The 25,914-nt window shown below is 37.7% G+C and overlaps 1 protein-coding gene across 1 annotated transcript; it reads left to right on the top strand.

The window, feature by feature from the left end:
* Positions 1-4,593: 4,593 nt before the first annotated feature.
* Positions 4,594-25,585, top strand: ACOX1 (acyl-CoA oxidase 1). Its single transcript, XM_073991570.1, has 7 exons — positions 4,594-5,496; positions 17,886-18,045; positions 18,114-18,406; positions 18,479-19,391; positions 19,536-19,641; positions 24,937-25,089; positions 25,158-25,585. The coding sequence occupies exons 1-7, from the start codon at positions 5,376-5,378 to the stop codon at positions 25,416-25,418; spliced, it is 2,007 nt and encodes a 668-aa protein (XP_073847671.1). The 5' UTR covers positions 4,594-5,375; the 3' UTR covers positions 25,419-25,585.
* Positions 25,586-25,914: the final 329 nt, after the last annotated feature.

Below are 25,914 nucleotides of genomic sequence, written 5' to 3'. Positions count from 1 at the left end.
TTATAATGTTTAGAAAGTGGAAGAAGAGGACTGTAAAAAAACAACATGTATTTAGTACTAAAAAGTAACGTCAAAATGCGTGAAAATAATAAAGGTAGATGTAAATTTGATGGACATTAATAGCCCGTTTCCACGGTACGTCGTTCGTTCGCTATTCGTTGTTCGACCGATAACTACGAATAAATTACGTATTTCCCCACATAAAATTCTATGAACGAACGACGATTTTTCTACGTTCGATTAGAAATACTCTCTGAAAGACGAATAAGGATGTATCATCCCTAACAAATGAGAGAATCTATTGAAAAAATTAATTATGACATGTCTAAATTCAAAATTGAAAAATTTGTTGAAAACAACACAATAATTTTTAGAAAAAAGGAAAAAGATGAATGAAAATTAATGAACTAAACATTTTATATAGATGCAAGAGGAAGGTGGTTGTGTTTCCTTCTTAATTCCACACACATTTCTTGTCTATTACTTCAAAATCGCGTAGAAATCAGAAACAAAAAGGAAACAAATAACTGAAAGTCTCTATACACAAACATTGTTTTGACATGTCTCTCTCTCTTTAATTTTGAAAATAGAAACATATAATAGGTTTGTCCTTGTACTTTCTCAGTAAATATTACTCAGTAACTTCTTTTTAGAGAGTAAAGCATTTTATACTCTTTCAAAAGAAAAAAATAAAAAAGTCAAAAATAAAAAGACAACATTCAGTAAAAATTTTCAATTTGATTAATACTTACGATTATGATATTTGAATATTTTATACTTTTGACAACTGCCTAAAGCTACAAAATGTTACTGAACAAAATTCCTTCAGTAAAAATTATAAGTTCTCAGTCATAAAAAAATCAAAAGTTTCTCAATTCATTCTCTTTTACTAAACATTTGTGTAAAAAAACAACATTCAGTAATAATTTGTAATAATTATTACAAATTATCGAGTACGCAGACACATTTATAATAAATAATATATTGAAAATACAAAATTATTCACAATTTATGGAAAAAATGAATGAAATGTGTATAGTTAAGAGTTAAGATTCGTTCCAGAACTAGAAAGTTTTTACACATTTAACACATTTTGCACATTTTTCCCCAAAATGCGTTCCCGTACACCAAAAAAGTTGCAAAATGTTCACTTCTTTTTGAACAAAAATGGCGCTGAATAGCTTTCTCTTTAGAAACTTTTTACACGACAAATTTGAGCTAGCAAAAATGTGCAACATGATTGGTGGCTTCTGGTTCGCTTACACTACGACATTGACATTTGTTCAAGATTTTTTGATGTTTCTGCCATTTTTCCGTTCCCGTTGTGTGTTGGACTCATTATCGACAGTTTGCTCTTTTGACACTTTTATCAATAAAAAAGTACTGGAACGAGGCTTTAATTAATGATAGCGATTTCATTCTTTTTTATATTTTTACATTAGGGTCTTAACTTAAATATAATAAAATAAAATTAACGAAATTATGGTAATGCTTGGTTTACATTTACGAAATCCACTCGATTTCAACTGTCAAATCCATAGGTTAAACGTCAAATGAAATCCAGATGAGATTTCATTTGACGTTTGAGCCATGGAATTGACAGTTGAAATCGAGTGGATTTCGTAAATGTAAACTTAGCATAAATTTAACCACAAAATATTTTGTGGTTGCCTGATGACTTACAGAAGTGAACGGCCACACTGGCAAGCAACCGATTATTTGAGCAAAACTGACAGTCAAAACTAATCGTGTGTACAGTACACATATTGTCATTAGACCCAAGTAGTTTGGACGAAATTTGGAGTCGATTTAGCAATGTCCGTCCGTCTGGCTGGTTGGTGCGCACGATAACTCTCGAAGGGATGCACCGATTTAATCCAAAACTTGGCTTTCGCAATATTTTGTCCAAACTTAGTTTAAGTTCGAAGATGGGTTATATCGGACCACTCCTTCCGATACCTCCCCCACAAAAGTTCGAAAATGTTCGGAAAATTTGTGCGCACGATAATTCTTGAAGGGAGTAACCCATTTGGTCCATACTTTGCATAAAAGTTCCAATGTGGGCTCAACCGGTCCATTCCTTCGGGTACCTCCCACACAAAATTTCGGAAAAATTCAGTTTAGGAGCTGCTCTCGAAAAAAATTGCCTGAAAGGTGCAAAAAGCGCTTGTGACACTGTGTGTAGGGGATGGAGCGCAAGATAACTCTCAAACGGATTTACCGATTCGGTCCAAAATTTGGCCTTCGTAATAGTTTGTTCAAACTTAAGCTTCGTTCCCGTACTTTTTAATAGTAAAACTCGTAAAAGAGAGAACTGTAAAAAATGTTTTCACACACAAAAGTTTTTTGAAATAGTTCGGGAACGGAAAAATGGAAAATACGTCAAAAAAACTGGAACAAATGTTAAAGTCGGCGTATCAGCCAATCAGACGCCGGCAACCATGTTACTATTTTTACACGCTCAAATTTGTCGAGTAAAAACTTTTTAAAGAGAGTGCCATTCAGCGCCACTTTTGTTTAAAGAGAAGTGAACATTTTACCACTTTTTTGTGTACGGGAACGGTTTTTCGGGTAAAATGTGTAAAGGTCGTAAAATGTGTAAAAACTTTTTAGTTCTGAAACAAATCTTTAGTTTAAGTTCGAAGATAAGCCATATCGGCCCACACCTTCAGGGACCTCCCGCACAAAAATTCCAAAATGTTTCTGATAACTCTTGAAGAGAGTGACAGATTTAGTTCATACTTTATACATCCAAATATATTTACCACTTATAGATAAGGTTTGAATATGGACTATATTTGTCCACTCCTTCAGGTACCTCCCACACAAAATTTCGGATAAGTTCACTTTAAGACTATTGCTATTGTATCACTTTGATTTTTGATGAAGATATTTGAATTTGCTGCCTCAATTATGACGGTAAAAGTTTTTTTCATAGGCAAGTCCATACTTCTTTAGAAACCAGTAGTGCGATTCTCTAACTCATTTTTTGTGTTAACGACAATTGTCGGTAAAATTAAAATGCTTATAATTTCGGTAAGTACCGATGTTTTTCGGTAAGTTAGCGACGAATAAAAAGCAGCCGTAAAGTTCTACCGGTAGCAAGAGTGTTGTCACGTTTATTTGAACTTTTCATTCACAATTTTGCGTTTTAATTTTACCGATTTTTGTCGGTAACTCAAAAAATGTGTTAGAGAATCGCACTACAGTTTAACTTCTAAAATGACCCATATAGGTCTTCTTCTTAGTACCTCTCACACAAAAGTTCAACGTTTGTGCCTTAGTGCAGTTGAGGCTCTGTTCGCAGATAGTTTGTAAATGTATACCGATGGTGTTCGTTGTGGTCATGGCTAGAACAATTGGCCTGTTCCCGTACTTTATAAAGTGGTAAAAGTCGTAAAAGTTGTAAAAGTCGTAAACGATTTTCATATAAATTTTGTGTACGGGAACGCAAAATGTGTAAAAGTAGTAAAAATTGTAAAAACTTTATAGTTCTGGAACAGAGCTAATATTATGTTTTCCGTTGACAAGTCCATGCTTCCTGGCATACTGGTCTAAAATTTATACGATGACCCAGTTAGTAAGTTCCACTTCCATAATGGACTACTTTTTAACTTTAACGCTAATCATAATTTTTGTCGGCAAGTTTAAATGTCCAAAAAGGGCCACAAAGTTCTGAAAAGATCCCAGACATAGGCTGAGGGTACATCTCTGTCGGCAAAGCCTACTGATACTTTTTTACTTGTTTTGCTTGATATTGCCATATTTTTACATAATTTAACATTTAGTTTAAAAAGAAGATAATTTGTTCTGTTTATTCGAGCATGACTAGCTTTTCATTTTTTATAAATGGAAGATGTAATAACAAATCACAGGCGATGCGAACTTGAAGGCCTAAGTACATAAGCTGCTTTGTCTACTTGCCTTGCTTGCTTCTAATAGAAGAATAAAAAAGAAAAGGGATAACAAAAATTTACTTTAAAGACAAGATGTAAGAACGGGCCATAGTGCGTATGTATTTATCCGAATTTTCAAATGTCAATTCCATAGCACAAACGTCAAATAAATCCACATAACGAAGGTTAACACTAATGCAAACGCCGTTTTACGCAGTATATGTATTGTTTTAATTAAAAATACAACAAGAAGCCAGCCCCTGGTAAATAGATCTTGCCCAGGTCTTAACTCATATTAAATATTGGCTAATTTGCTATGTTGGCAGTAGAATTGTTAAGTCTAGAGAACTTACTCAGTACCATAGTTCGTTTACGTATGAGTTATTTCATAAAAAACAAAGGATTAAATCAATCATACACAATTCGTTCATTCGAATTAAATTTTAACAATACTCGGTCTGTTCCAGAACTCGCAGAATCTACAACTTTTTACTAGTTTTTAGTAAAAATTTGTAAATTCTTGCGTTCATTTACGTACAAGAATCTTCAAGTTTTACCACTTTTTACTCGAAAAGAGTTCTTTTACTTCAGACACGGTACAATTCATATGGTGGCAACAGCCGGTTTTATCATTTTCAAAAGTAAAGGAACAAACCAATTATAAATTAAGTACTAAATTTACCGGCGACAAAAATGTAATCGGCTTGGTTCTCTGTTAACAGCTGTTGTGTAATTTTTTGTATTCTTTGTTTTTATTTTAAATTCGCAGAATATTCAATTGCCGAACATTAATTCAATAACATTATTAACCGCATCATTTAAGTTTTAGTTTTTTTATATAAAAAACGACACAATATTTTTTTAATTAATCCCTTTCATTGAAGCCTTTTGCAACATGAAGAGAAAAAATGTGGAACGAACTGATTGAGTAGTGTTCTGAGATAAGATCGAGATTAGTGTTATCAATTATTGAAAACATGAATAGTATATAGAGCAACACTACTTATTCTGCCATTTGTGATAAGAATAGTACCCCTCATATTATACTATTGGCCAGTCAAAGGTCCGCTTGTTATATCGCTGCCTGCTGGTAATCACGATTAACTTCTGTACGAGAGAATTTACTATTGTTATTAACTATATGCCACAAAGCTCCGTTTTGTTTAGATTGTTATTGACCATACAACAAGTTAGACGCGCTTCTCTTTACCGGTTAAGTTAACTTGTTTTGGCTGAAATCGTTGTTGGCAATTGTGCAAAAAACAAGCTAAGCCAGTGGACAGTATTGCGTTACGATCATTCAAAAAACTCAGTGGGGTATATTGATTATTGCATCCAAGCTATCCATTCATTCTAGAGTCAGAGATCGAAGCGCGCGTGTGTGTATTTGTGTTCAAGCGAGAGTGCTTTGTTTCATTGTGGAAAAAATTGTGAAACTGCATCATATACCAAGAGTCATTAGCAGAAACAAAAGCGATAATGAGTGCTAAAGTTAATCCCGACTTGCAAAAAGAACGTAATACCGCTACATTTGTTCCCGAGGAATTCACAATATGGTGGAAAGGTGGAAAAAAGAAGTACGAACAGCTTCTTGCTTTGGGTAAGTCTTTATTTTAAAGGGAACGATTAAATAAATCTTCGTTTTTTTCACTAGAGTTGATCCTTCAGCGTAATGATTATATAGTATATCTTTTATTTCAAATATGAACAAAGCCATTATGTGCTTTATGTAAAAGTACAATAGTTTGTCCCCTATATTGTACTTGACCGAAATTTTTTATGGATTACTTTTTTTATTTGTCGATAAGTTAAAAAACACATTAAGCTTGGCTCTTAAGCAAATTGCAAATTATTCCAAAGAATTCAAGTGTTTGCTGTTAAAGCGTTTTGCTGATTGTATTGCAGATAATTGCAAATGACTGGCAAACTGGCAGATTTGTCTTATAAAATGAGTAAAAATGCTGATAAATGTAGTAGATTTAAGCCAAGGGCTAGTGATAAGCGACTTTTATGGTGGCTACAGAAATCATCTTATATTTAAAAGGGACTGCCCTCAATTTTATTAAGTTTCAATGTTACTTTTATTTCTAGCGACAATCGGATTGAGATTCTGAACAAAGAGAATACAATTTTCTCTGATGTAAATTAGGGGTTAGAATGCTCGTATGGAGGTACAAATACAAAAATACGGGCTTAAAACAAGTTTTAATATTTATACCTATATTTTGTATATTTTCTAAAGACACTGTTTTTACTGAATAACTTTTAAATATTTCGTGCTTATTTTGCAATATTATTTAAGCGTGAGATCAATAGCCTTTCCAGTTCTTATCACAAGCTAGTAATTCGTTTATTAATTTTCGAATTTATATTGCGTTATCATCGAAGTATTAAAAAAAAAAAACAAGTAAAAAAGTATAAGTCGGCTTTGCCGACAGAGATATACCCTCAGCCTGTGCAAATTGAAACACTTTCTTCACAAAAAACTTAAGGCCTGCGTACATAAGCTGCTCTGCCTGATTACCTTGCTTTGCTGCTTCAATAAAAAATAAAAGAACAAAGAAGGCCGACCCAATTTCCAACTGATGGCAACCCAGTTCGAAATTTTGTCTTTATTCTATTATTTTTATTACGTCAGAAATGAAGCAGGTAAGCAAGGCAATCAGGCAAGGCAGCTTATGTACGCAGGCCTTTATGTATTTAGGGGGTTTCAAAATTTTGGTCGTATGAACCGACAAAAATGTTGATTAGGATTAAAGTTCAAAAAATTTGCGAAAAAGGTACTTAAAGGAATGGACCGACATATGTAGACCATGGGGGTGCCATAGGGGGTTTTTACACCCCTCGGGCTGTTTTCTCAAGAAGTATGGACTTGCCCCTGAAGCAACTTTTACCATGGTAATTGAGGCAACGAATGTAAGTTGCTTCAACAAAAATCAAAGTGATTCAAAAGCAGGTCTTAAAGTGAACTTATCCAAAATTTTGTGTGGGAGGTACGGGATGGAGTGGACAAATATAGTCCGTATTGGAACCTGATCTATATCTGGTAGATATTATGAGAATGTGTAAAGTATGGACCAAATCGGTCACTTCCATCAAGAGTTATCGTGCGGACAATTTTTCCGAATATTTTTGAACTTTTGTGGGGTAGGTAACTGAAGGAGTGGACCGATATGGCTTATCTACGAACTTAAAGTAAGTTTGGAAATAATATTACAAAGGCCAAATTTTGGCCGAAATCGGCATTTCCGTTCGAGAATTATCTTGCGCTTCCACCCATAAACATGGTGTCATAGGGTTTGTTTTTCAACTTTCAGGCTATTTTTTCAGGAAGTATGGACTTGCCCCTGAGGAAACTTCTACCTTCGTATAGGGGACAGTGAATACAAGATGTTACAACAAAAACCAAGGCGATTCGAGAGCAGGTCCTAAACTGAACTTTTCCGAAATTTTGTGTGGGAGGTACTCGAAGGAGATTACCGATTGAGTCCATATTGCAACCTCATCTAAGTCTGGTAGAAATTTCATAATGTGCAAAGTATGGACCAAATCGGTTACTCCCTTCAAAAGTTATCGTACGCACAAATTTTCCGAACATTTTCGAACTTTTGTGGGGGAGGTACCTGAAGGAGTGGACCGATATAATCCATCTTTGAACTTGAACTAAGTTTGGACAAAATATTACGAAAGGCAAATTTTGGACCGAATCGGCAGATCCGTTCGAGAGTTATCTTGCGCTCCAACCAATACACACGGTGTCATAGGGTTTCTTGTAACTTTCAGGCTATTTTCTCAGGAAGTATGGACTTGCCCCTAATGAAACTTACAGCGTCGTATAGAGGACAGCAAATACAACTTGCGTAAACAAAATCAAAGCGATTCGAGACCAGGTCCTAAACTGAACTTTTCCGAAATTTTGTGTGGGAGGTACCCGAAGGAGTGGACCGATTGAGCCCATATTGGAACCTCATCTAAGTTTGGTAGAAATTACACGATGTGCAAAGTATGGACCAAATCGGTTATTCCCTACAATAGTTATCGTGCGCACAAGTTTTGCGACAATTTTTGAACATTTGTGGGGGAGATACCTGAAGGAGTGGACCTATATGGCCCATCTTCGAACTTAAATCGAATATGGACAAAATATTTCGATACCCAAAATTTGAACCGAATCGATTGATCCGTTCGAGAGTTATCTTGCGCACCAGCCTGCCAGACAGACAGACGGACGGACATTGCTAGATCTACTCAAAATTGTCTGAAACGGATATCGTACAAACATAATTGGGGTCTAAAACCATTATTTCGATGAGGCACATTTTTGGTCGTATCAAAGTGTAAATACCCTCTTTAGCCTAAAGGCTGAGGGTATAATTAACAAAGACTCGAATGCCATTTAGGGACATTATCCTGATCACAACGATATTTATCTATCTCCATGGTAAGGAACTTGGCAACCTACTATATTAAATTGGGTATTACAGCTTATGAACAATACTTTTATGCGTAGCAGACTTTCAAATGCAAGGGTTGTTCTTGGTTTGTAAGCAGCACAGCACGACAACAGCGCTGCTCATCATCTCCACACATATTACTCGAGGTAGAGAAACCATGTTGACCACATATAACGTGATAGGTCGGTCTGTGGTATGATATGCGGCGACAGTTTGGTCAGCGAATATAAGTCCAAAGCGATGGAAAACTATTCAAATCTGTCAGAATGCGCTCTGAAAGTAAGAGTGTGCCTCACCATGTCTTCAGTGGACCATCTACTTCAGGAGACAAATGGTAGGTAGGATCCATACTAATCACCATTTGGCGGGTAGGACCCCCTACTTAGGCAAGTCAGGAGGGATCTTCGTGGTCAGAGAGGTCGAACGTTAAAAGAGAAAATTCCTAGATCACCCTAAGGGGAAGACCGATAGGGCTTATCTTCGAGCTTGACCCAAGTTTTGACAAAATATTACGAAGTCCAAATTTTGGATCGAATCGGCAGATCCGTTCGAGAGTTATCTTGTGCTCCAACCACTAGACACGGTGTCATATGCGGTTTTTGAACCTTTCAGGCTATTTTCTCAGGAAGTAGGGTTTTGCCCCTGATGAAACTTGTACTGTCGTATGGGGGGCAGTGAATACAAGATGTTACAACAAAAAACGAAGCGATTCGAGAGCTGGCCCTAAACTGAACTTTTTCGAATTTTGTGTGGGAGGTACCCGAAGGAGTGGACAACAAGTTAAGAGGGATCTTCATGATCAGAGAGGTCGAGAGAAGAGAGAATTTCTAGATCTCCCTAAGGAGAAGACCGATGGGGCTTATCCTCGAACTTGCCCTAAGTTTGGACAAAATATTACGAGGTGTAAAGTTTGGACCAAATCGCTTGATCCTTTCGAGATCCAAAAACATGGGATGCAAAACTTTATTTCGATGAGGTACATTTTAGAACATATCAAAGTGTATGTACCCTCGTTAGCCTAAAGATGTCATAAAAATCAGAGAGTGACATTTTTGGCTGTTCACGGGAATGTAAATTTTTCTTGGGAGACAAACACGGTGGTCCGGTTATTTGACCCGAAGTCCGGGCACAAAACCGTATTAGCGAAGTTCTTCTGAAACGATAACTATGCACTGTCGTGGGAAAACTCATGGAAAAAGATCGGGATTAATTTAAACAGTTCAGTTTTGAATCCGGTTCCATTATGGGGGATCTTTGGATCCAGAGACATTAATCTTGCAACCAATCAATTCAATTATAAAATTCTGCTAAATTCTATCCAATGTATCTCCATGGCTTGAGGTACACCGATTTCAATTCATTTTATAAATGTGAACCTAGCCCATAGGGCCAAGAGCGGATTTCGCGAACTATCAATACCCTCAAAATGTGCCTCTTTGAAATAATGGTTTTAGACCCCAAGCATGTTTGGACGAAATGTGTTTCAGACAATTTGGAGTTGATTTAGTCATGTCCGTCCGTCGGTCTGGCTGGCTGGAGCGCACGATAACTCTCGAACGGATCAACCGATTCGGTCCAAAATTTGGCTTTGGTAATATTTTGCCCAAACTTAGTTTAAGTTCGAAGATGGGTTATGTCGGTCCACTTCTTCTGGGTCCTACCCCACAAAAGTTCGAAAAAGGTCGAAAAATTTGTGCGCACAATGACTCTTGAAGGGAGTAACAGTTTTGACCCAATATGGACTCAATCGGTCCACTCCTTCGGGTACCTCCCACACAAAATTTCGGAAAAGTTCAGTTTAGGACCTGGTCTAGAATCGCTCTGATTTTTGTTGTAACAACTTGTATTCACTGTCCCCCATACGATGGTACAAGTTTCATCAGGGGCAAGACAATACTTCCTGAGAAAATAGTCTGAAAGGTGAAAAAACCCCCATGTCACCATATGCGGCGGCCACCATAACTCTTGATTTGGTCCAACATTTGGTCTTCGTCATATTTTATCCAAACTTAGTTTCATGGGGCAATACCAGTCCACAACTTCCGGTACTTCTCCCCAATGTTTAAAAATGTCATTAAAATGCTAGGACGATATTACTTGAATGGGGCAACCAATTTGGTCCAAACTTTCGATTTCCTAATATTTTGTCAAAATTTAGTTTCACTTCTAAAATGGCACATATCGGTCCTCCCTAAGGGTACCTCCCCCACAAATGTTCAACATTTGTGTCTTAGTGCAGTTAATTCCTAATCCACATTTTTGTCGACAAGTTCAAATGTTCAAAAAGGGGCCACAAAATTCTGAAGAAACCCTAAATACATTCGATTTGTCCGTAGATTAAGGTTTCACTTTACATTGGCTGAGGGTATATCTCTGTCGGCCGACTGACACTTTTTTTAATTTATACTTTGACCGTGGCTTGAAATTTACTCTAGTAACCGGGCCTAACCCGATTTTTGTCCTCGAACTTTCGGTTCAAATAACCGCATAAACTGTCCGTCCCCCCTGATGTAACAGCATTATCGCAATGGTTCCCAAAACATGACTAAAAAAATTCCCAACACCACTTTAGTTGGTTACTGTGGTGTTTTTAGAGCTTACGGGCCATTATCTCAAATATGAACTGGTTTGTCTACAATAAAATTGTAATCGGGACTAACTTTGATAGACAATTAAAAGCGATCCTTGAACAGGCCTTAAACTTATTGTATTTATTTGAAATTTTTTAACTTCTGTGAGAGAAGTACCCGAAGTTGGAAAAAATATTACGATGTCCAAAGATTGCACCAAATCGTTCACTCCCTACACAGACACAGATCGACTCAAATTTGTCTTGAAACTGATTTGGTCTTAAAATCATTACTTCGATGTGGCACATACCGCTGAGGAAATATGAAGGAGTAAATTGCTTCATATTGTCATCCGATGATTACATTTCTAATAACACATCAACATTGAAAACTGTTGAATTGAAAATTCCACGTAAGTTTTTTTCACTTTTTCCCTTAAGTTGTAACGGAGAAGGTCAAAACGAGTAGTAGGATTTAATTGTCATATAGGTATATAGTTCAATTGTCCCTTTGTAGAATGGCTAAAATTGTGGCACCAAAACTGTACTAGTAAACCACTCTAAAGTACGAGTAAATGTCAATGTCAAATGACCTTTTATTATCAACTGAGAACAGAAAATAATAAAAAACATTCCATTCAGACTGAATAGGTAGCACTTTTAGAATTATTATCCAAAATGCAGAGTAATTAAACAATGTAAACGTTTAAATAGCCACAACGAACAACAATAAACAACACATTCGGACAAGTTTTGAAACAAGGGCTAATAAAGACACAACTAAATGTGTTGCTATATACAACCTCCCTCCCCATCTATATGTTCTATGGCTATGTGGAGGAATGTAGTTGGTGAACTTTGTGCGCCAGACAAAACAACAACAACAAAAACTCTGATTAAAGCTGTTGAATCATGATGCTACCTACGACTAGTATTAACAACAAATGCACTTAATGACGACAACAAGTTTTTTTTCCTCTCATCACAGTAAAACAAAAACAATAAACAGTAATATATTGTGAAGATCCCCCGGCACTATATTTTAGCCATCTTTAGTATTATAGTATTATAATTAGAAAAACAAGCAACATTTTTGCCATATCATTTGTTTGCGTGAGTCTGAACAAGAATAACAACAAACAAATTCCCACTTGAAATTTAAACTTTACCCTGGGTGTATAACTGGGCATTTATGATTGTGATTATCTTTGGACAACAAGATTTATAAGCTTATCAACCAATGAATGAATGGAATGGAATAGAAGTTTCCTATTATAAGTGTACTGGAATTTTATGTACAACCTTAAGCGTTCAACTATCGTTTTGTGGGACACTATTGGGGGTATTTACTTCTTGAAGAATTTGCGATAACGCTGTTACATTTGCAAATTGCCTTATTAAAAATATAAATTTAACTTTTTGGTGGTGTGAAGTGAGGTGGCCAAAACTTTTAACCCATGCCTGTCTGTTATCAGATAAGATTATATTATGTATTATAGCCAGTTAAGTTCGTTAGTTATATCGATTAATCAAAACCAAAATTTTATTTTAATATATTCACAATATTTCGTTGCTAAGAACAAAGAATGACATATTGCATTTCTTGCTTTGGGCTTATTTGCAAATTTGCACGTATACAAGTTTGAAATGCTACTCCTAGAGAATCTGATTATAAGATAAGTACGTTATAAAATTGATGGGTAACGACAAGTTGAGGATACTTTTCATATACTCAAATCCGGGTTCATCGAGTTGTTTAAGCATTAAGCATTCGATTCTGATCGGTCCCAACGTTTTGGATAACTTCAGGTTTCAACATCGCTCATCATGACTGGGCATTTTTAAGGCGTCATCTTCCCTCCCCCTTCAATCTCGGGGTGTTCTATACACTGTCCATTAAAATAACACGAGCACTTCGAACGGCTTTCCGTTTTATGCATCGGATTGTATCTGGCTTTTTAAAGGTTTTAGCCATTATCTCTGCAAGTATGGAGTTGCCCCCGAAAAACTTGTACCGTCGTAATACGGAGCGCGAGGACTACATACTGCGAAAAACTCAAAACGATCCCAGACATGTCCTTTAACTTCAATTTCATGAAAATTTTGAAATTTTGTGGAAGGTCTGGACCGATGTAGTCCATCATCGAACTTTATATAAGTTTAAGATAAATATTACTTTACGAAAATATTGGAACAATTGTCAGGCAATCTTTGAGTAGTTAGTTGGGCATCATCGGATTGGGGGTTTGTACCCCCCCATATAAAATTTTAGTACAAAAAGTTGACATCAACTGCACGTGGGCAATGTACCGTTATCAAGAAATCAAAATTTAAATTTGATAAAAAAAAATTCAAATTCTTATTATTTAGTAGAGCAGATCTTTTGATTGCCACCTCGGCTCTTGTTTTCCGTTAATTGGACATCTCTTCCAAATAAAAATGTGCAAAAACTGCCCATCCCTGCAACCTTCTGAGATATATCGGTTCAGATTTTATATAACCCCCATATATATCTTTTCCCGATTTAGCTACAACTTGTTCAATTTTGATCGGATAGCTTTCAAATTTAGTACGTGTTATTTTCTTAGGCCTCTGAATAGCTACACCGATTCTCAAAAAAATCGGTTCAGATTTGGATATAGCCCCCATACATATCTTTCCACGATTTTGCTATAATTCGCTCAATTTTTGATGAATAGCATGGGGACATGTGTCGACATGTCACCACTTTGTCTACTATTATGGTGACAAAGTCAACATTGTTTATGGTGAAAACTGATAGCCCAACGAAGCATCATATTTTTTCTTCATTTTCGTAATTGTTTGGCATAAAATAATGTGTTCTTGTGAAAAATCAATAAAATATATAATATTAATAACAACAAGTATGAGCAAAGGAAATTATGAAAGGAAAATAACAAACAAGTGAAAAAATAGACAATTCTATATCAAAGTGCAGGTTCTGAGGCGGCTGACAACATTTGTGGTGAAACTTCGACTATTAGACATTTTATGGAATCTTTAGAGAAGATGACAAATATTGCCCCGTCTCGCTGGAAATGATGAACGCAACTTACATCTGATATTTGGACACGGCATAATAATGAGTTAGAATGTTGAAGGGTTATTTGGCAAAAATTGATTGCGAGATTTTTGCAATGTTTATACGGCTGTAATGTAAGAAAATTTAAAGATATTTTGTTTATTTATACATGTTTATTCTTTTCAATTCTTAGATGTTATATCAATATTCAGCGAATCGCCTAATAAAAAGCGAAGTGCAGCAGAAGAAATATTTTAAGCAGATAAATCACACCAATTCTTATGGCCAAGAACCACCAATTCTTAGGCGATGATATTTCTGACAATGAAAACAGTTTTTTATTATTTGTTAAGCTGAAAACAGATACAACGTTTGATTAAAGTTTTGCGTTGGGCTCGAGAAAAAAACAACAACAACAGGGCGACGACGATACCAAAGTCCAGCGTTTATCTGTTTGTCGGCATATATTTCAAATGAATTTGAATTTTTCGGCATCATGCCCAACAGTGTAAAAACGGCCAAAACGACACAAAACTTTACCCAAACGTTGTATGTGTTTCCAGCTTTAGTCAGCCTTGAAAACATTGGCTTCATTTACTAATTTTGTGATTATGTGGAAATCTTGGGCTTAGCCCTTTATAAAGATAAAAAGACTGTAATATGCAATTTGTACTTTTTAGTATTTTCATAATTATATGTTATTCTTTAATAAAATACACTACATAAACAAAAGTATAAGTTCATCGTCTTATAAAATACACTATATAGCCTTTTAGTCTATAAAAAGTTTCAAATAGGCAAAAAACTTAATAGTGAACAATTTGGTACCAATGTCTCCATATGACCCTTTATGTACTATTGACTCACTACCTCCAATGTCTCTATTGACTCACTACTTCCAATGTCTCTACTGACTTACTACCTCCAATGTCTATACTGACTCACTACCTCCAATGTCAACACATGGTTCCACTAGAACTACTGACTTACTATTGACATACTAGTTCCATTGTCAGTACTGACTTTCGAATGACACGTTCATACAAAATGTCTATAGGAAATTACATTAGTTGTCTACAGTTTGTCAGTAGTAAGTCAGTATAGATTCACTATTGACATTTCCTACAGGGAGATCTCTGCATCGTCTAGGCTTGCAAGCAGTCTCTACTCCTATTTACCCCGGCAGCTGCGGGGGCAATCGCCGGCAAAACTTTTGTAGGCAACGACCGTTCTGATGTCTTCCCTCTCCTCCTTCTGCTCGTCTCCGCCTCAGTCACTACTGGTGTCCGCAAGGAGTTCGGGCAGCCTGACAATTCCGATTTTGGTGTTTTCCCTGGAACCGCTGCACTCTTAACAGTCGTTGGGCTGGAGGGTGCAGTCGTTCCAGGAGTCAGAATTCGATCAACCGGAATGGGGATCTTCTCCATGTGAGGGTACTTGCGCTCAAGTCTCCTCGCAATTCGAAGCCTCACACTAATTAGTCGGACTTCATTTTGAATTACGTCAGCTCTTGTTGGTCGATGTCGTAGTGGAGGGTGTCACTTCCTCCAGCACGACTTCTTCCTCCATGGCGTCCTGCCTCGGAAGGGAAGGCTTATCGGTTCCGACCGATGGATTATCCCCCAGGGGAGTTGGACTAACTATAGTGGGGTTAATGATCTCCCCTTGTACTGAGGAGAGCGCTTCGTGGGAGGGGGCTCTCCTGACTAGATCTGTGGATCTCTCTCTGCCCCAGGAGATCGAGCAATTCCCTTCTCTATATAAGGATGTCTTGACTAATCCGGTCCCAAAATCAAACACTTCTAATCGATAAGATGGAACTATATCTGTTGTCAGCACAGACTATTTGGCTTCTATCTTAAAGGTAGGACAGCATCAGGGCGCACTCACAACGCGAATACAAATATAAAGAATGTAATTCATGCACCACCTTAGCCTTCTCCAAGTCAAGCGATAACAGTACACAACATTTGATATAACCGAAACTGGAACGAATTGAGACGATCAGCCCCAACAACGGAGACGCAGTACTCCTATTCCTCCAGAACCCACACTGCGCATCATTCAGCAATCTGTTCTCCTGCAAATTCGATGTTATCTGCGACTTCCAGGTATGTTAGACAGCCTTGGAGCAGATGGGCAGTATGGAAAAAGGTCGTAATTCCTGCAACGAACAAGGAACATGCTTCTTCTTCACTGGAACAGTTTTAGCCAATTTCCAGCCTACAGGAAAGACAGATGTGGTTAAGATAGTGTTCACCAAATGAAAGAAATGCGAACAGAGGCATCACAATCTTTAAAAATTTGAGGGAATACCCATCCAAACCAGCCGCATTGGATTTAATCGCAGCAAACGCGCTCTCCAGATCTGTAGAATCCACGCATCGAAAAGAGAAACCTCTTTCCCGAAAGGCAAAACCACTCAAGCCACTTAAAACGCTCTGATCAACAAGCTGGTCCTGAGCAAAATTAATATTCAAGTCATCAACACTTCCCGCAAACTCGTAAGATTTATACGAAGAGAACCCATTGGATTTTTAGAACACTCCACAACTCCTTACTACTCCGCTGACCTTCAAACATCGATGAATGACCTTAAAATCTTGCCTTCCTGAGCACAAGTTTTGCTTATTCCTTGCTTTGCAAAAACTCTTCCAATCCGCTCCACTTCTTGTATGCAAATATTGTCTAAACGCCAAATCCCTAATTGAGTTGTAATACGACAAGAAACATGGGCTTGCCCACGGAAAACATTATATGAAGGAGTAGGAGCTTCAAAACGATCCTTGAAAAGCACCTAATATGCATTCAATCGAAAATGTTGAACTTTTGTGAGGGAGGTAACCGAAAATGTTGTCCGATATAGACCTTCGAGGAACTTAATGTTCGTTTGGATAGCCTAATATGATGCTCAATCCGAAAGTTATCGTGCTCATCCTTCATTTTAGTTGGTGCCGGCAGAGTTGTTTTTGTAACGACGTAAAGGGATTGCGAGGATATCCTGTTACATAAAATTCCAAAACCATCTAAGGCATGTCTTAAGATTTTGGATCGTTATTTCAGGAACCATGGCAAACAATCCGTGGCATGTCTTTAAAATGCACTTTTGAGAAAATTTATAAAAAATATGTTGGAGTTATATGTATAAGAACAAATGCAAAGTTTGGAATCTTAGATGTTCAAGATTCGTCGGATTACCCGCCCAACCATGCCGACTGTAACTTTGTCAGCCCATTAAACATTCTAAACGTACATTGCTTCAATTTCGTGGATTTATCTCAAAATTTACATTGAATAAATCGCCATAATTTATAGATTAATTGTCAATATTATGAAATTAGGTTTTAAATTTGATATTTTCGATGATATTAAGTTTATTATATATAGCAAAATTAAGAATATCGTGAGCAATACAAAATTCAAAGTTTATGATAAAGACTTATACAACTATACGACGGTCTCGTTTAGTAATATTAAACAAATCGCGGTGAATAGTGTTCAATATAGTGATAAAAAAAACAGGAATTATAAAGTACTTACATTAAATTGTGAATTGGAGGCTGCGTCGACAAGCGCTTGTGATTCAGCTGTCTCAATGAAATGATGATAATTAGGTTAATATGTGTGTGTAGTATTGCGAATTATAACTATATGTACTGCGTAATTATGATAACACAATGGTGACTTCTAGATTGATCCAAGTGATATGATCCTTTATGATTCGCAATTGTAATTGAATGTAGTTTTTCCATTTAATTGCGAATTTATACATAATTCTGAAATTCTGCCGCCAAATTTATGTCTAAACTGGCCAATGTATTCGATCAGAGATGTGAATTAGATGCTTGATCCATTAGCAAATGGCGTTAAAACTTTCAATTTTGATCCAAAGACAATATTTGTTTTTATTTAATTTTTTTCAGAGGATATTTTCCTTAACGACCCCGAATTAAAAGATGAACTACCCATTTCCTATATGTCACAAAAGGAACTTTATGAACACGCCATACGCAAATCCGTAAGAATAGCCGAAAAGATTCGTGAAATTCGTAATAACGGTGAAGACAATGTGGACACCTACAAGTGAGTACGACAGAAACAACATAAAATAAGTGGAACTTTAAATTAAAATTGTGTGTTTTTTATTTCAGCGCCCTTTTGGGTGGCTCTCTCGGCACAGCATTGCTCAAGGAAAGCAATCCCATGGCATTGCATTTTGTTATGTTTGTACCCACAATTATGGGTCAAGGCACAATGGAACAACAGGTTGAGTGGTTGCCAAGGGCTTGGGATTGCTCGATTATTGGCACATATGCCCAAACTGAATTGGGTCATGGTACATTCTTGCGTGGTTTGGAAACTCGTGCCGATTATGATGAAAAGACACAAGAATTCGTTTTGAATACACCCACACTAACAGCTTACAAATGGTGGCCTGGAGGATGTAAGCAGAAACCACTTGAATTCCAAACAATTTAAAAAAATAACAAAACTCTATTTCCTTTTCTCAATTTAGTGGGTCACACTGCAAACTATGCCGTTGTTGTTGCCAAACTCTACACCAAGGGTGAATATCGTGGTTTAGCCCCCTTCATTGTCCAAGTACGTGACGAAGAAACCCACATGCCCTTGCCAGGCATTGATATTGGTGAAATTGGTGCCAAACTGAGTATGAGATCCGTGAATCAAGGTTATTTGGGCTTGAAAAATGTACGCATACCCCTCAACCATATGCTGATGAAGAATCAACAGGTTTTACCCGATGGTACTTATGTGCCACCCAAAAACTCCGTCTTAACTTATGGTACCATGATGTTTGTACGTGTTGCCTTGGTTCGTGATGCTGCAATGGCTTTGGCTAAGGCCTCAACAATTGCCTGTCGTTACTCGGCTGTACGTCGCCAGAGTCCCATCGATCCCAATGAACCTGAACCCCAAATTATGGAACATACAACACAACAATTGAAAGTATTTCCCATCATCGCTAAGGCCATAGTTTTCAAGGCAAATGGTGAAAATATTTGGAATATGTACAACAATATTACAGCCGAGGTGGAAAAGGGTGCATTGGAACGTTTACCCGAAATGCATGCTCTCTCCTGTTGCTTGAAAGCTATTTGCAGTGCTGATGCTGCTGCTGGTGTTGAAACGTGTCGTTTGGCTTGTGGTGGTCATGGTTTTATGGATAGTTCAAATTTCCCCACTTTATATGGTATGGCAACAGCTGTGTGTACCTATGAAGGTGAAAATACTGTTATGTTGCTGCAGACCGCACGTTATTTGGTTAAGGTGTATGGTCAAGCATTGAATGGTGTTCAATTGGTACCCACTGTTGCCTACATCAATGAAGCTATTAAGACAAAACAATTCCGCAGTTTTGATGGTTCGCTAGAATCGATTGTTCGTGCTTTCCAATTTGTTGCTGCAAAGTAAGTTGGGTATTACCCATAAATCAGGATAAAAAGAATCCAAAATAAGACTTCTTCTTTAAGAAAATGCCTATCAGTTATTTGGTAAAAGGCAGAATAGGAAAAAATTAATGAAAATATTTTTTTATTTTTTCCTTTACACAGCAAGGTACGCATTGCCTACGAACGTATTGAACAGTACCGCAAGCAAGGTCATGGTCCTGAAGTAGCCGCCAACATGTGCGGTATTGAATTAACCCAAGCTGCTGATGTAAGTATTATTTAAAAAAATCTTAAAACTTATTTTGAAAAATCTGCTTATGACTGTACAAACCAATAACAGGAGTCATTTCAAATCGACGCCTCCAAACAATAGTATGCTAAGTCGACTTAGCATGTTTTCAAGTGCTTTACATTTTTATATTTAACATCCTTTAACTTAAATTCTGTCAAATTTTGGTAATAATCGGACAATCCGAACAGAAGTTATAAACAAATATTTACTTAGCATAGTACTGAAGGTCAAAGAAGTTTCCAAACTTTTAGAGCTTGTCCTGCAAAACTCACTGTTCAGAATTAGCAAACTATTATTTGGAGGTGTCGAACGTCCTTTAACTTAAATTCTGTCAAATTTTGGTAATGATCGGTCAATCCGAACAGAAGTTATAAACAAATATTGACTTAGCATAGTACTGAAATTTAAAAAAATTTCCACACTTTGAGAGCTTCTCCTGCAAAACTCACTTTTTAGACTTAGCATACTATTATTTGGAGGTGTCGAAATATAAATAGGATTTTCGTAGGTGATAAAAAAATGTTAGAACTTTCCAGTGCAATTTTTAGTCGTTTGTGGGTAGGTATAGGTATCATAAACAGCGACCCTAATTATTATGATATGTAAAGGTTGGGCCAATATAAATCGCTCCTATCGATAGTTGCCGTGCATACAAGCCATTTCATTTGGTAACCGTAGGAATTTGTTGAGCTTTCGAGCCATTAACTCAGGAAGAATGGACTCGCCGACAAAAAAAAACCATTATATCGTAGTAAATATTACATCAAGGGGTATCTTCGATGAAAATTCCAAAACAATCCTCGGACAGTACTTAAACTGTACTTTTGTGAGGTACCTGAAGGTGTTTTTCGATATAGATATTCTTGGAACTTGATGTATTTTCTCTCTTTTGTAACATTGGATCTCTCTTTATAGATCGAGAAGATCCCCTCCGACATGCCTGGGTGGGGGAGTCCTATCCACCATATGGTGATTAGGATGGCTCTCACCATCCCTCCACCACCATACGGTGATTAGCATGGCTCACATAATCACCCGAGCAAGTACTGTAACTACAGCATACCATTGGGTTGTTACATTAGAAGAGTCTTTGTCACTGAAGACATAAGGAGCTACCATGTTGAAGTTCTCAGGGCGGTATTCTGACAGGTTTGAATATTTTTCTATCGCGGGCCATACTGGCGCTGCATGGCTTACCACAGACCCACCTATCGCGTTGTATGTGGTCTAGTGGTGCCGGCTAGAGACGTCAGGACCTTGTTCCTACATCTCAGCTTGCCGCAGATAGCTGTATCACGCACGGACGACATGAACATGTTGTCGAATGTTACCTCTAGAATTTTGGTCTAATTTGTGGTCGGAATTCTGCTGCAATCGACCATGACATTCAACTCAGAGTTCATTTCTGCTGTCCATGTGGTGAACAGAGTGGCTGGAGATTAAGTGACGGATATTTGCATATTCCTTGAGTGGAAAAAGTTGGTAAGATCGACCAAATAGGACTTCAGCCTTTCACAAATGACATCAGGCAGGGGTAATAGACCCCACCCACCTTGGGACACTTCCGTTTTCACTCTACTGGGCTTGGACTTCTTGTTCCTGGATTCCACGGACGTCTGGCGTCCACACATATAATTGATTAACCAACGTTTCAAACTTGGCCGGAGGGTAGCCTGCTCGATGTCTTCAAACAGCGCAGTGCTTGGCAGTATCGCACGGCTTGCTTTGGCTGAGTTCTCAATTATCATGTGTAGAAATGGCGTGCAGCGATGTTGTCGTTGTATGGTGCTTACGAACCCATGCTGATGATCGGCAATTGGATAGCTTTTACTGACGCTGAGGACAATTAAAGCCTCAAGGGTCTTTGCTACGGGCGACAAAAGCGAAATCGAAATTGCTTTGCTTCAGTAGCGGGGCCACCCTTGCCATTTTTCAGACTTCAGAAACAATGTGGGTGGCTATCGACAGGTTGAGAACTTTGAGATACACGACTCTCGGTTCATCCAGCTGTTTCAGCATTACATGGATATTACATCAGGACCCAACGATTTTGCGATATTGGGGACACTCGCAACATCATCCATGGTAAATTATGATGGTTCTTCCTTGGCAGGAAGGGTTGCTCGACAAAGTGTGGATTAAAATAACTTGCGTACTCCTTCGGAGATCAGCCAGCCTTCTTTACAGGGTTCGAGAGTTGCCTAACCGTTACCCACAATTCTCCTATTCCGACTCCAATGATGCAACTCTTCAGATGATTTAGCCACTTATTCCGCTTATGCTCACCGACCAACCTGTTAATTTTCGGTGTCAGTTCTCTGAATCTGGGGTCACGGGGGTTGGCTCCACGAAGCTCATTACGCTCATTTGCTAATCCCGTCACCTTTGCTGGGAAGTTTGGTCTTACTTCGTGTATTCGACCAGCAGGGATCTTGCGAGCGGATGCACCAGTGATGATGTCTCGGAACGTTCTTTCCGCTACCCGAACATCAGAAGGATTGGGTAGATCTCTGAAGGGGGGATTGGTGAACTCTCTGAAACCCGGCCAATCAGCTTTCTTATGATTTACGAATGTGCGGCGTTCAGAGGTAATGAAATCGGGTGGTCTGCTAATGGAGACAATTATGGGGAGATGGTCTGATCCAAGGGAAATGACGGGTTGCCAGGTAACGTCATTTGTCAGACCAGGTGACACGATGGTTATGTCTGGCGAGCTGTGACACTCTCCTCTAATTCTGGTAGGGGCGTTCTCATTGACCGTGCAAAACGTAGACCTGCCAATCTGCTCAGCCAGAGCTGTACCTCTCTGGTCGTTTCCGAGGGCCGAATGCCACATCTCATGATGCGCATTAAAGTCACCCAGGACCAGACGATTATGACCTTCCAAAAGCGGGCTAATGTTAGGTACGTAATCTGAGATACAGCTATTTCTCGGCGGGATGTATACGTTCAGCCACTCTATCTCGGCAGTTCCACACTGGACTGCTACCCCCATACATTCCATGTACGGGTCATTAGAGACAGGCTCAAGCGAGATAGGTCTGTATTGGACAGATTGGTGCAATAGGAAAGCTAATCCGCCACCTCCACTTCTGGTGCGATCCTTCCTTAGCACATTGTAACCATCACAATGTTGTAAGCTACAGTTGTTATTGAGCTTGTTTCCTTGCACCGCAGCGACCTTGATGTTCTTCCGATTCATGAAATCTACTATTTCCTCGATATTACCTCGGAATTCATTGCAATTAAATTGCAAAAAGGATGCATTCTCAGGGATTGGGACAACAACGGCTGGTGTTAAAGGCTGCGTGTGCGGTTGTTGTCGAGGGGACTGCGGGGGAGTTTCGTAGTCAGACGACGAGGGAGTTTCGTAATCCGACGACAACTCACTGGGGACTGTGTTCACGCAGGATGCAGCAACATAGTCCCTCACGTGGACAAGTCCAGAGCCACCCCTTAGATGTACCCACTCCTGACATCTATTGCATCTCACCGAAGGTTGGATGTGGGTGAAGATGCGGATGTGACAAACTGAGCACAGATATATTGGTCCTGGGTTTTCCTCCGTCCCGGCACGGACCAAAAGAATTCGGAGCAGGCAATCCGGGATATATGTACACTGAGGTGGCAGCCGCTGGCCGGAACGATGATTGTGTGTTGTTCCGGGTCAATCCGGTACGAAAGAATCCGCTCTGGGGTCACGGGTGTTGGCTCCACGAAGCTCATTTGCTAATCCCGTCACCTTTGCTGGGAAGTTTGACCTCACTGGTATTCCACAAGCATTTATATGGTGAGCGGCTGCAGTAATGATTTCTTGGAACTTATTTTCTGCTATTCGAACATCAGAAGGGTTGGGTAGATCTCTGAAGGGGGGATTAGTCAGCTCTCGGATCCTAAGTCAATTAGCTTTCCCATGAACTTGTAATAGGGGACGCCAGGGAGTTACCGGGATGAAATATTACGATGTGTAATGTTGTGACCAATTCGGTTACTCCCTTGGAGAGTTATCGTGCGCAGCAGCCAGTCTGACAGACGGACTAACAGTGACGAAAGGACTTCAAATTGCATGCAATGCACTTCGTCCAAATATATTTGGGATTTCAAAACTATTATTTCTACACCTTTTTTCGATGTAATTCGGCAATTCCATTTGCAATTCGTAACATATATTTTGTAATTCAAATTATTCCAATTGTAATTCGAATTGTTCCATTTGAAATTCGAATTATTCTATTTGTAATTCGAATTATTTCAACTGTAATTCGAATTATTCTATTTGTAATTCGAATTGTTTTATTTGTAATTCGAATTATTCCATTTGTAATTCGAATTATTCCTTATGTAATTCAAATTTTTTAAATTGTAAAACGAGTTGTTCTACACCTACATCATTTTCAGATGTAAATCGAATCATTTTAGTTGTAATTCGAGAATGCCATTTGTAATTCGTAACATGTTATTGTAATTCGAATTTATCTATTTGTAGTTCGAATTATTCCATTTGAAGTTCTATTTGTACTTCGAATTATTTAATTTGTAATTTGAATTATTCTATTTGTAATTCGAATTATTCCATTTGTAATTCGAAACATTTCATTTCGATTTTTTTTCGAAATTCAAATGGGATATTTCGCATTACAAATGGAATAATACGAATTTCAAATTGAATATTTCGAATTACAAATGGAATAATTCGAAACATAGGAAATAATTCGAAATACAAATAAAATAATTCGAATTACAAATGGAATGTTACGATTTACAACTGGAATGTTCCGAATTACATCTGAAAAAGGTGTTAAAGCACATTTTTGATCGTATCAAAGGGAATATATCTAGAGGATGAGGGTAAAACAAACTAAACTAATTGATGAGCAGGTTAAATCAAATAAGTCAGAAGTACCCGAGTCAGTACAAAATTTCCCTCTTAGTATTTCTTCCAAACATAAATCAGAGTGGAAGACGGCATTTAAAAGTCCATTCCTTCGGCGTATTCCTTTTCAAAATTTAAAATGTTAAGCTAAAATTTAATTTAAGGCAAGTTCGGTTGATTAGATTAGCGCTAATGTTTAGTGAGGTATTTTAACCTATGGCTTAATACAAGGCCGGACCAAAGTCATTTCTAGTTACATATACATACATATATATAATATGACGAATAAACCATTAGGAGTTGATGAAAACATATCATTAGAAAATTCACAATTCAAGATGTGAGATTACTTCCCAAAAAACAAAAATAATATCCACATGCTTTCTAATATATTACAGCTACATGGTCGTGCTTTCTTGGCCTCATCTGCCCTCTACGAAATGACAAAATTGGCATCACAAAGTTCCAAGGCATTGGGCGAGGTCCTAAAGGTTATTTTGGAATTGTATTTAGTTGATGCCTGCCTAAATCGTCTTGGTGATTTCTTGAGAGTAAGTAATCGACAATGTCTTCAATTAAGAAATATCAATATTAAATGTCATGTCCCTCTTTTTTTTAGTTCATTGATCTCACCGATAATGATGTTGGCAATTTGGAATTACGTCTGCAAAGCTGTCTTAAACGTTTACGTCCCAATGCTGTTGCCATGGTTGATGCTTTCGGTATACATGATCGTATTTTGGATTCTGCTTTGGGTGTTTACGATGGCAATGTATATGAGAAAATGTTTGAAGAAGCCAAAAAGAGTCCCTTGAATCAGGAACCTGTCAACCAATCATTCCACAAGTACTTGAAACCCTTCATGAAGGCCAAACTGTAAATGGTGTTCCAAATAGGCCTAATGTCTGTTTTAGTAATACATAGTATTATGTATGTAAATTAATGTAATTAGTGTAAATAATTGTTGTCTTTTAGTAAACATTGTTACATAATGGTTGTTTTTTTTTATCATTTTTTTATACCAAATAAATTTTTATATTTTTTAAATGATGTTTTTCATTTTTAGGTTAGTTTAATGGAAATAAATACAATATGTATGTTGCAGAACCTGCAAGAATCTACAAGGATAACAATTTTTCCTTTATATCGAAAAAAATAGTAAAAATTATTAGATTCATGCAGTTCTGGAACAGACCAAATATCGTTCATTTTAAGGGTTACAAACAAAATTACGTGTATTAAAATCCTGCCAGAGGTAGTCCCAATATACTAGGGTGATGACTTTTCGACTTTTTCCCCCAAAATTACAAGTGGCATACAACTGACACTACTGTGCATTGCATCTTTTTGGAATTCCACGAGGCAAATCTCTATTT

Source organism: Musca autumnalis, unplaced genomic scaffold (assembly GCF_047663935.1).
Source record: "Musca autumnalis isolate F117 unplaced genomic scaffold, ASM4766393v1 scaffold_5, whole genome shotgun sequence".
In the NCBI taxonomy this organism is placed as follows: Eukaryota; Metazoa; Arthropoda; class Insecta; order Diptera; family Muscidae; genus Musca; species Musca autumnalis.
The sequence above is the reverse complement of the archived record's forward strand: the minus strand, read 5'-3'. Positions and strand labels throughout refer to the sequence as shown.

Excerpts from the sequence above, each read along its gene's own strand:
- ACOX1 (XM_073991570.1), top strand. The coding sequence starts at position 5,376 with ATGAGTGCTAAAGTTAATCCCGACTTGCAAAAAGAACGTAATACCGCT. Across the intron at positions 5,497-17,885 it reads CGAACAGCTTCTTGCTTTGG|AGGATATTTTCCTTAACGAC; the intron begins GTAAGTCTTTAT and ends AATTTTTTTCAG. Across the intron at positions 19,642-24,936 it reads AATTAACCCAAGCTGCTGAT|CTACATGGTCGTGCTTTCTT; the intron begins GTAAGTATTATT and ends AATATATTACAG.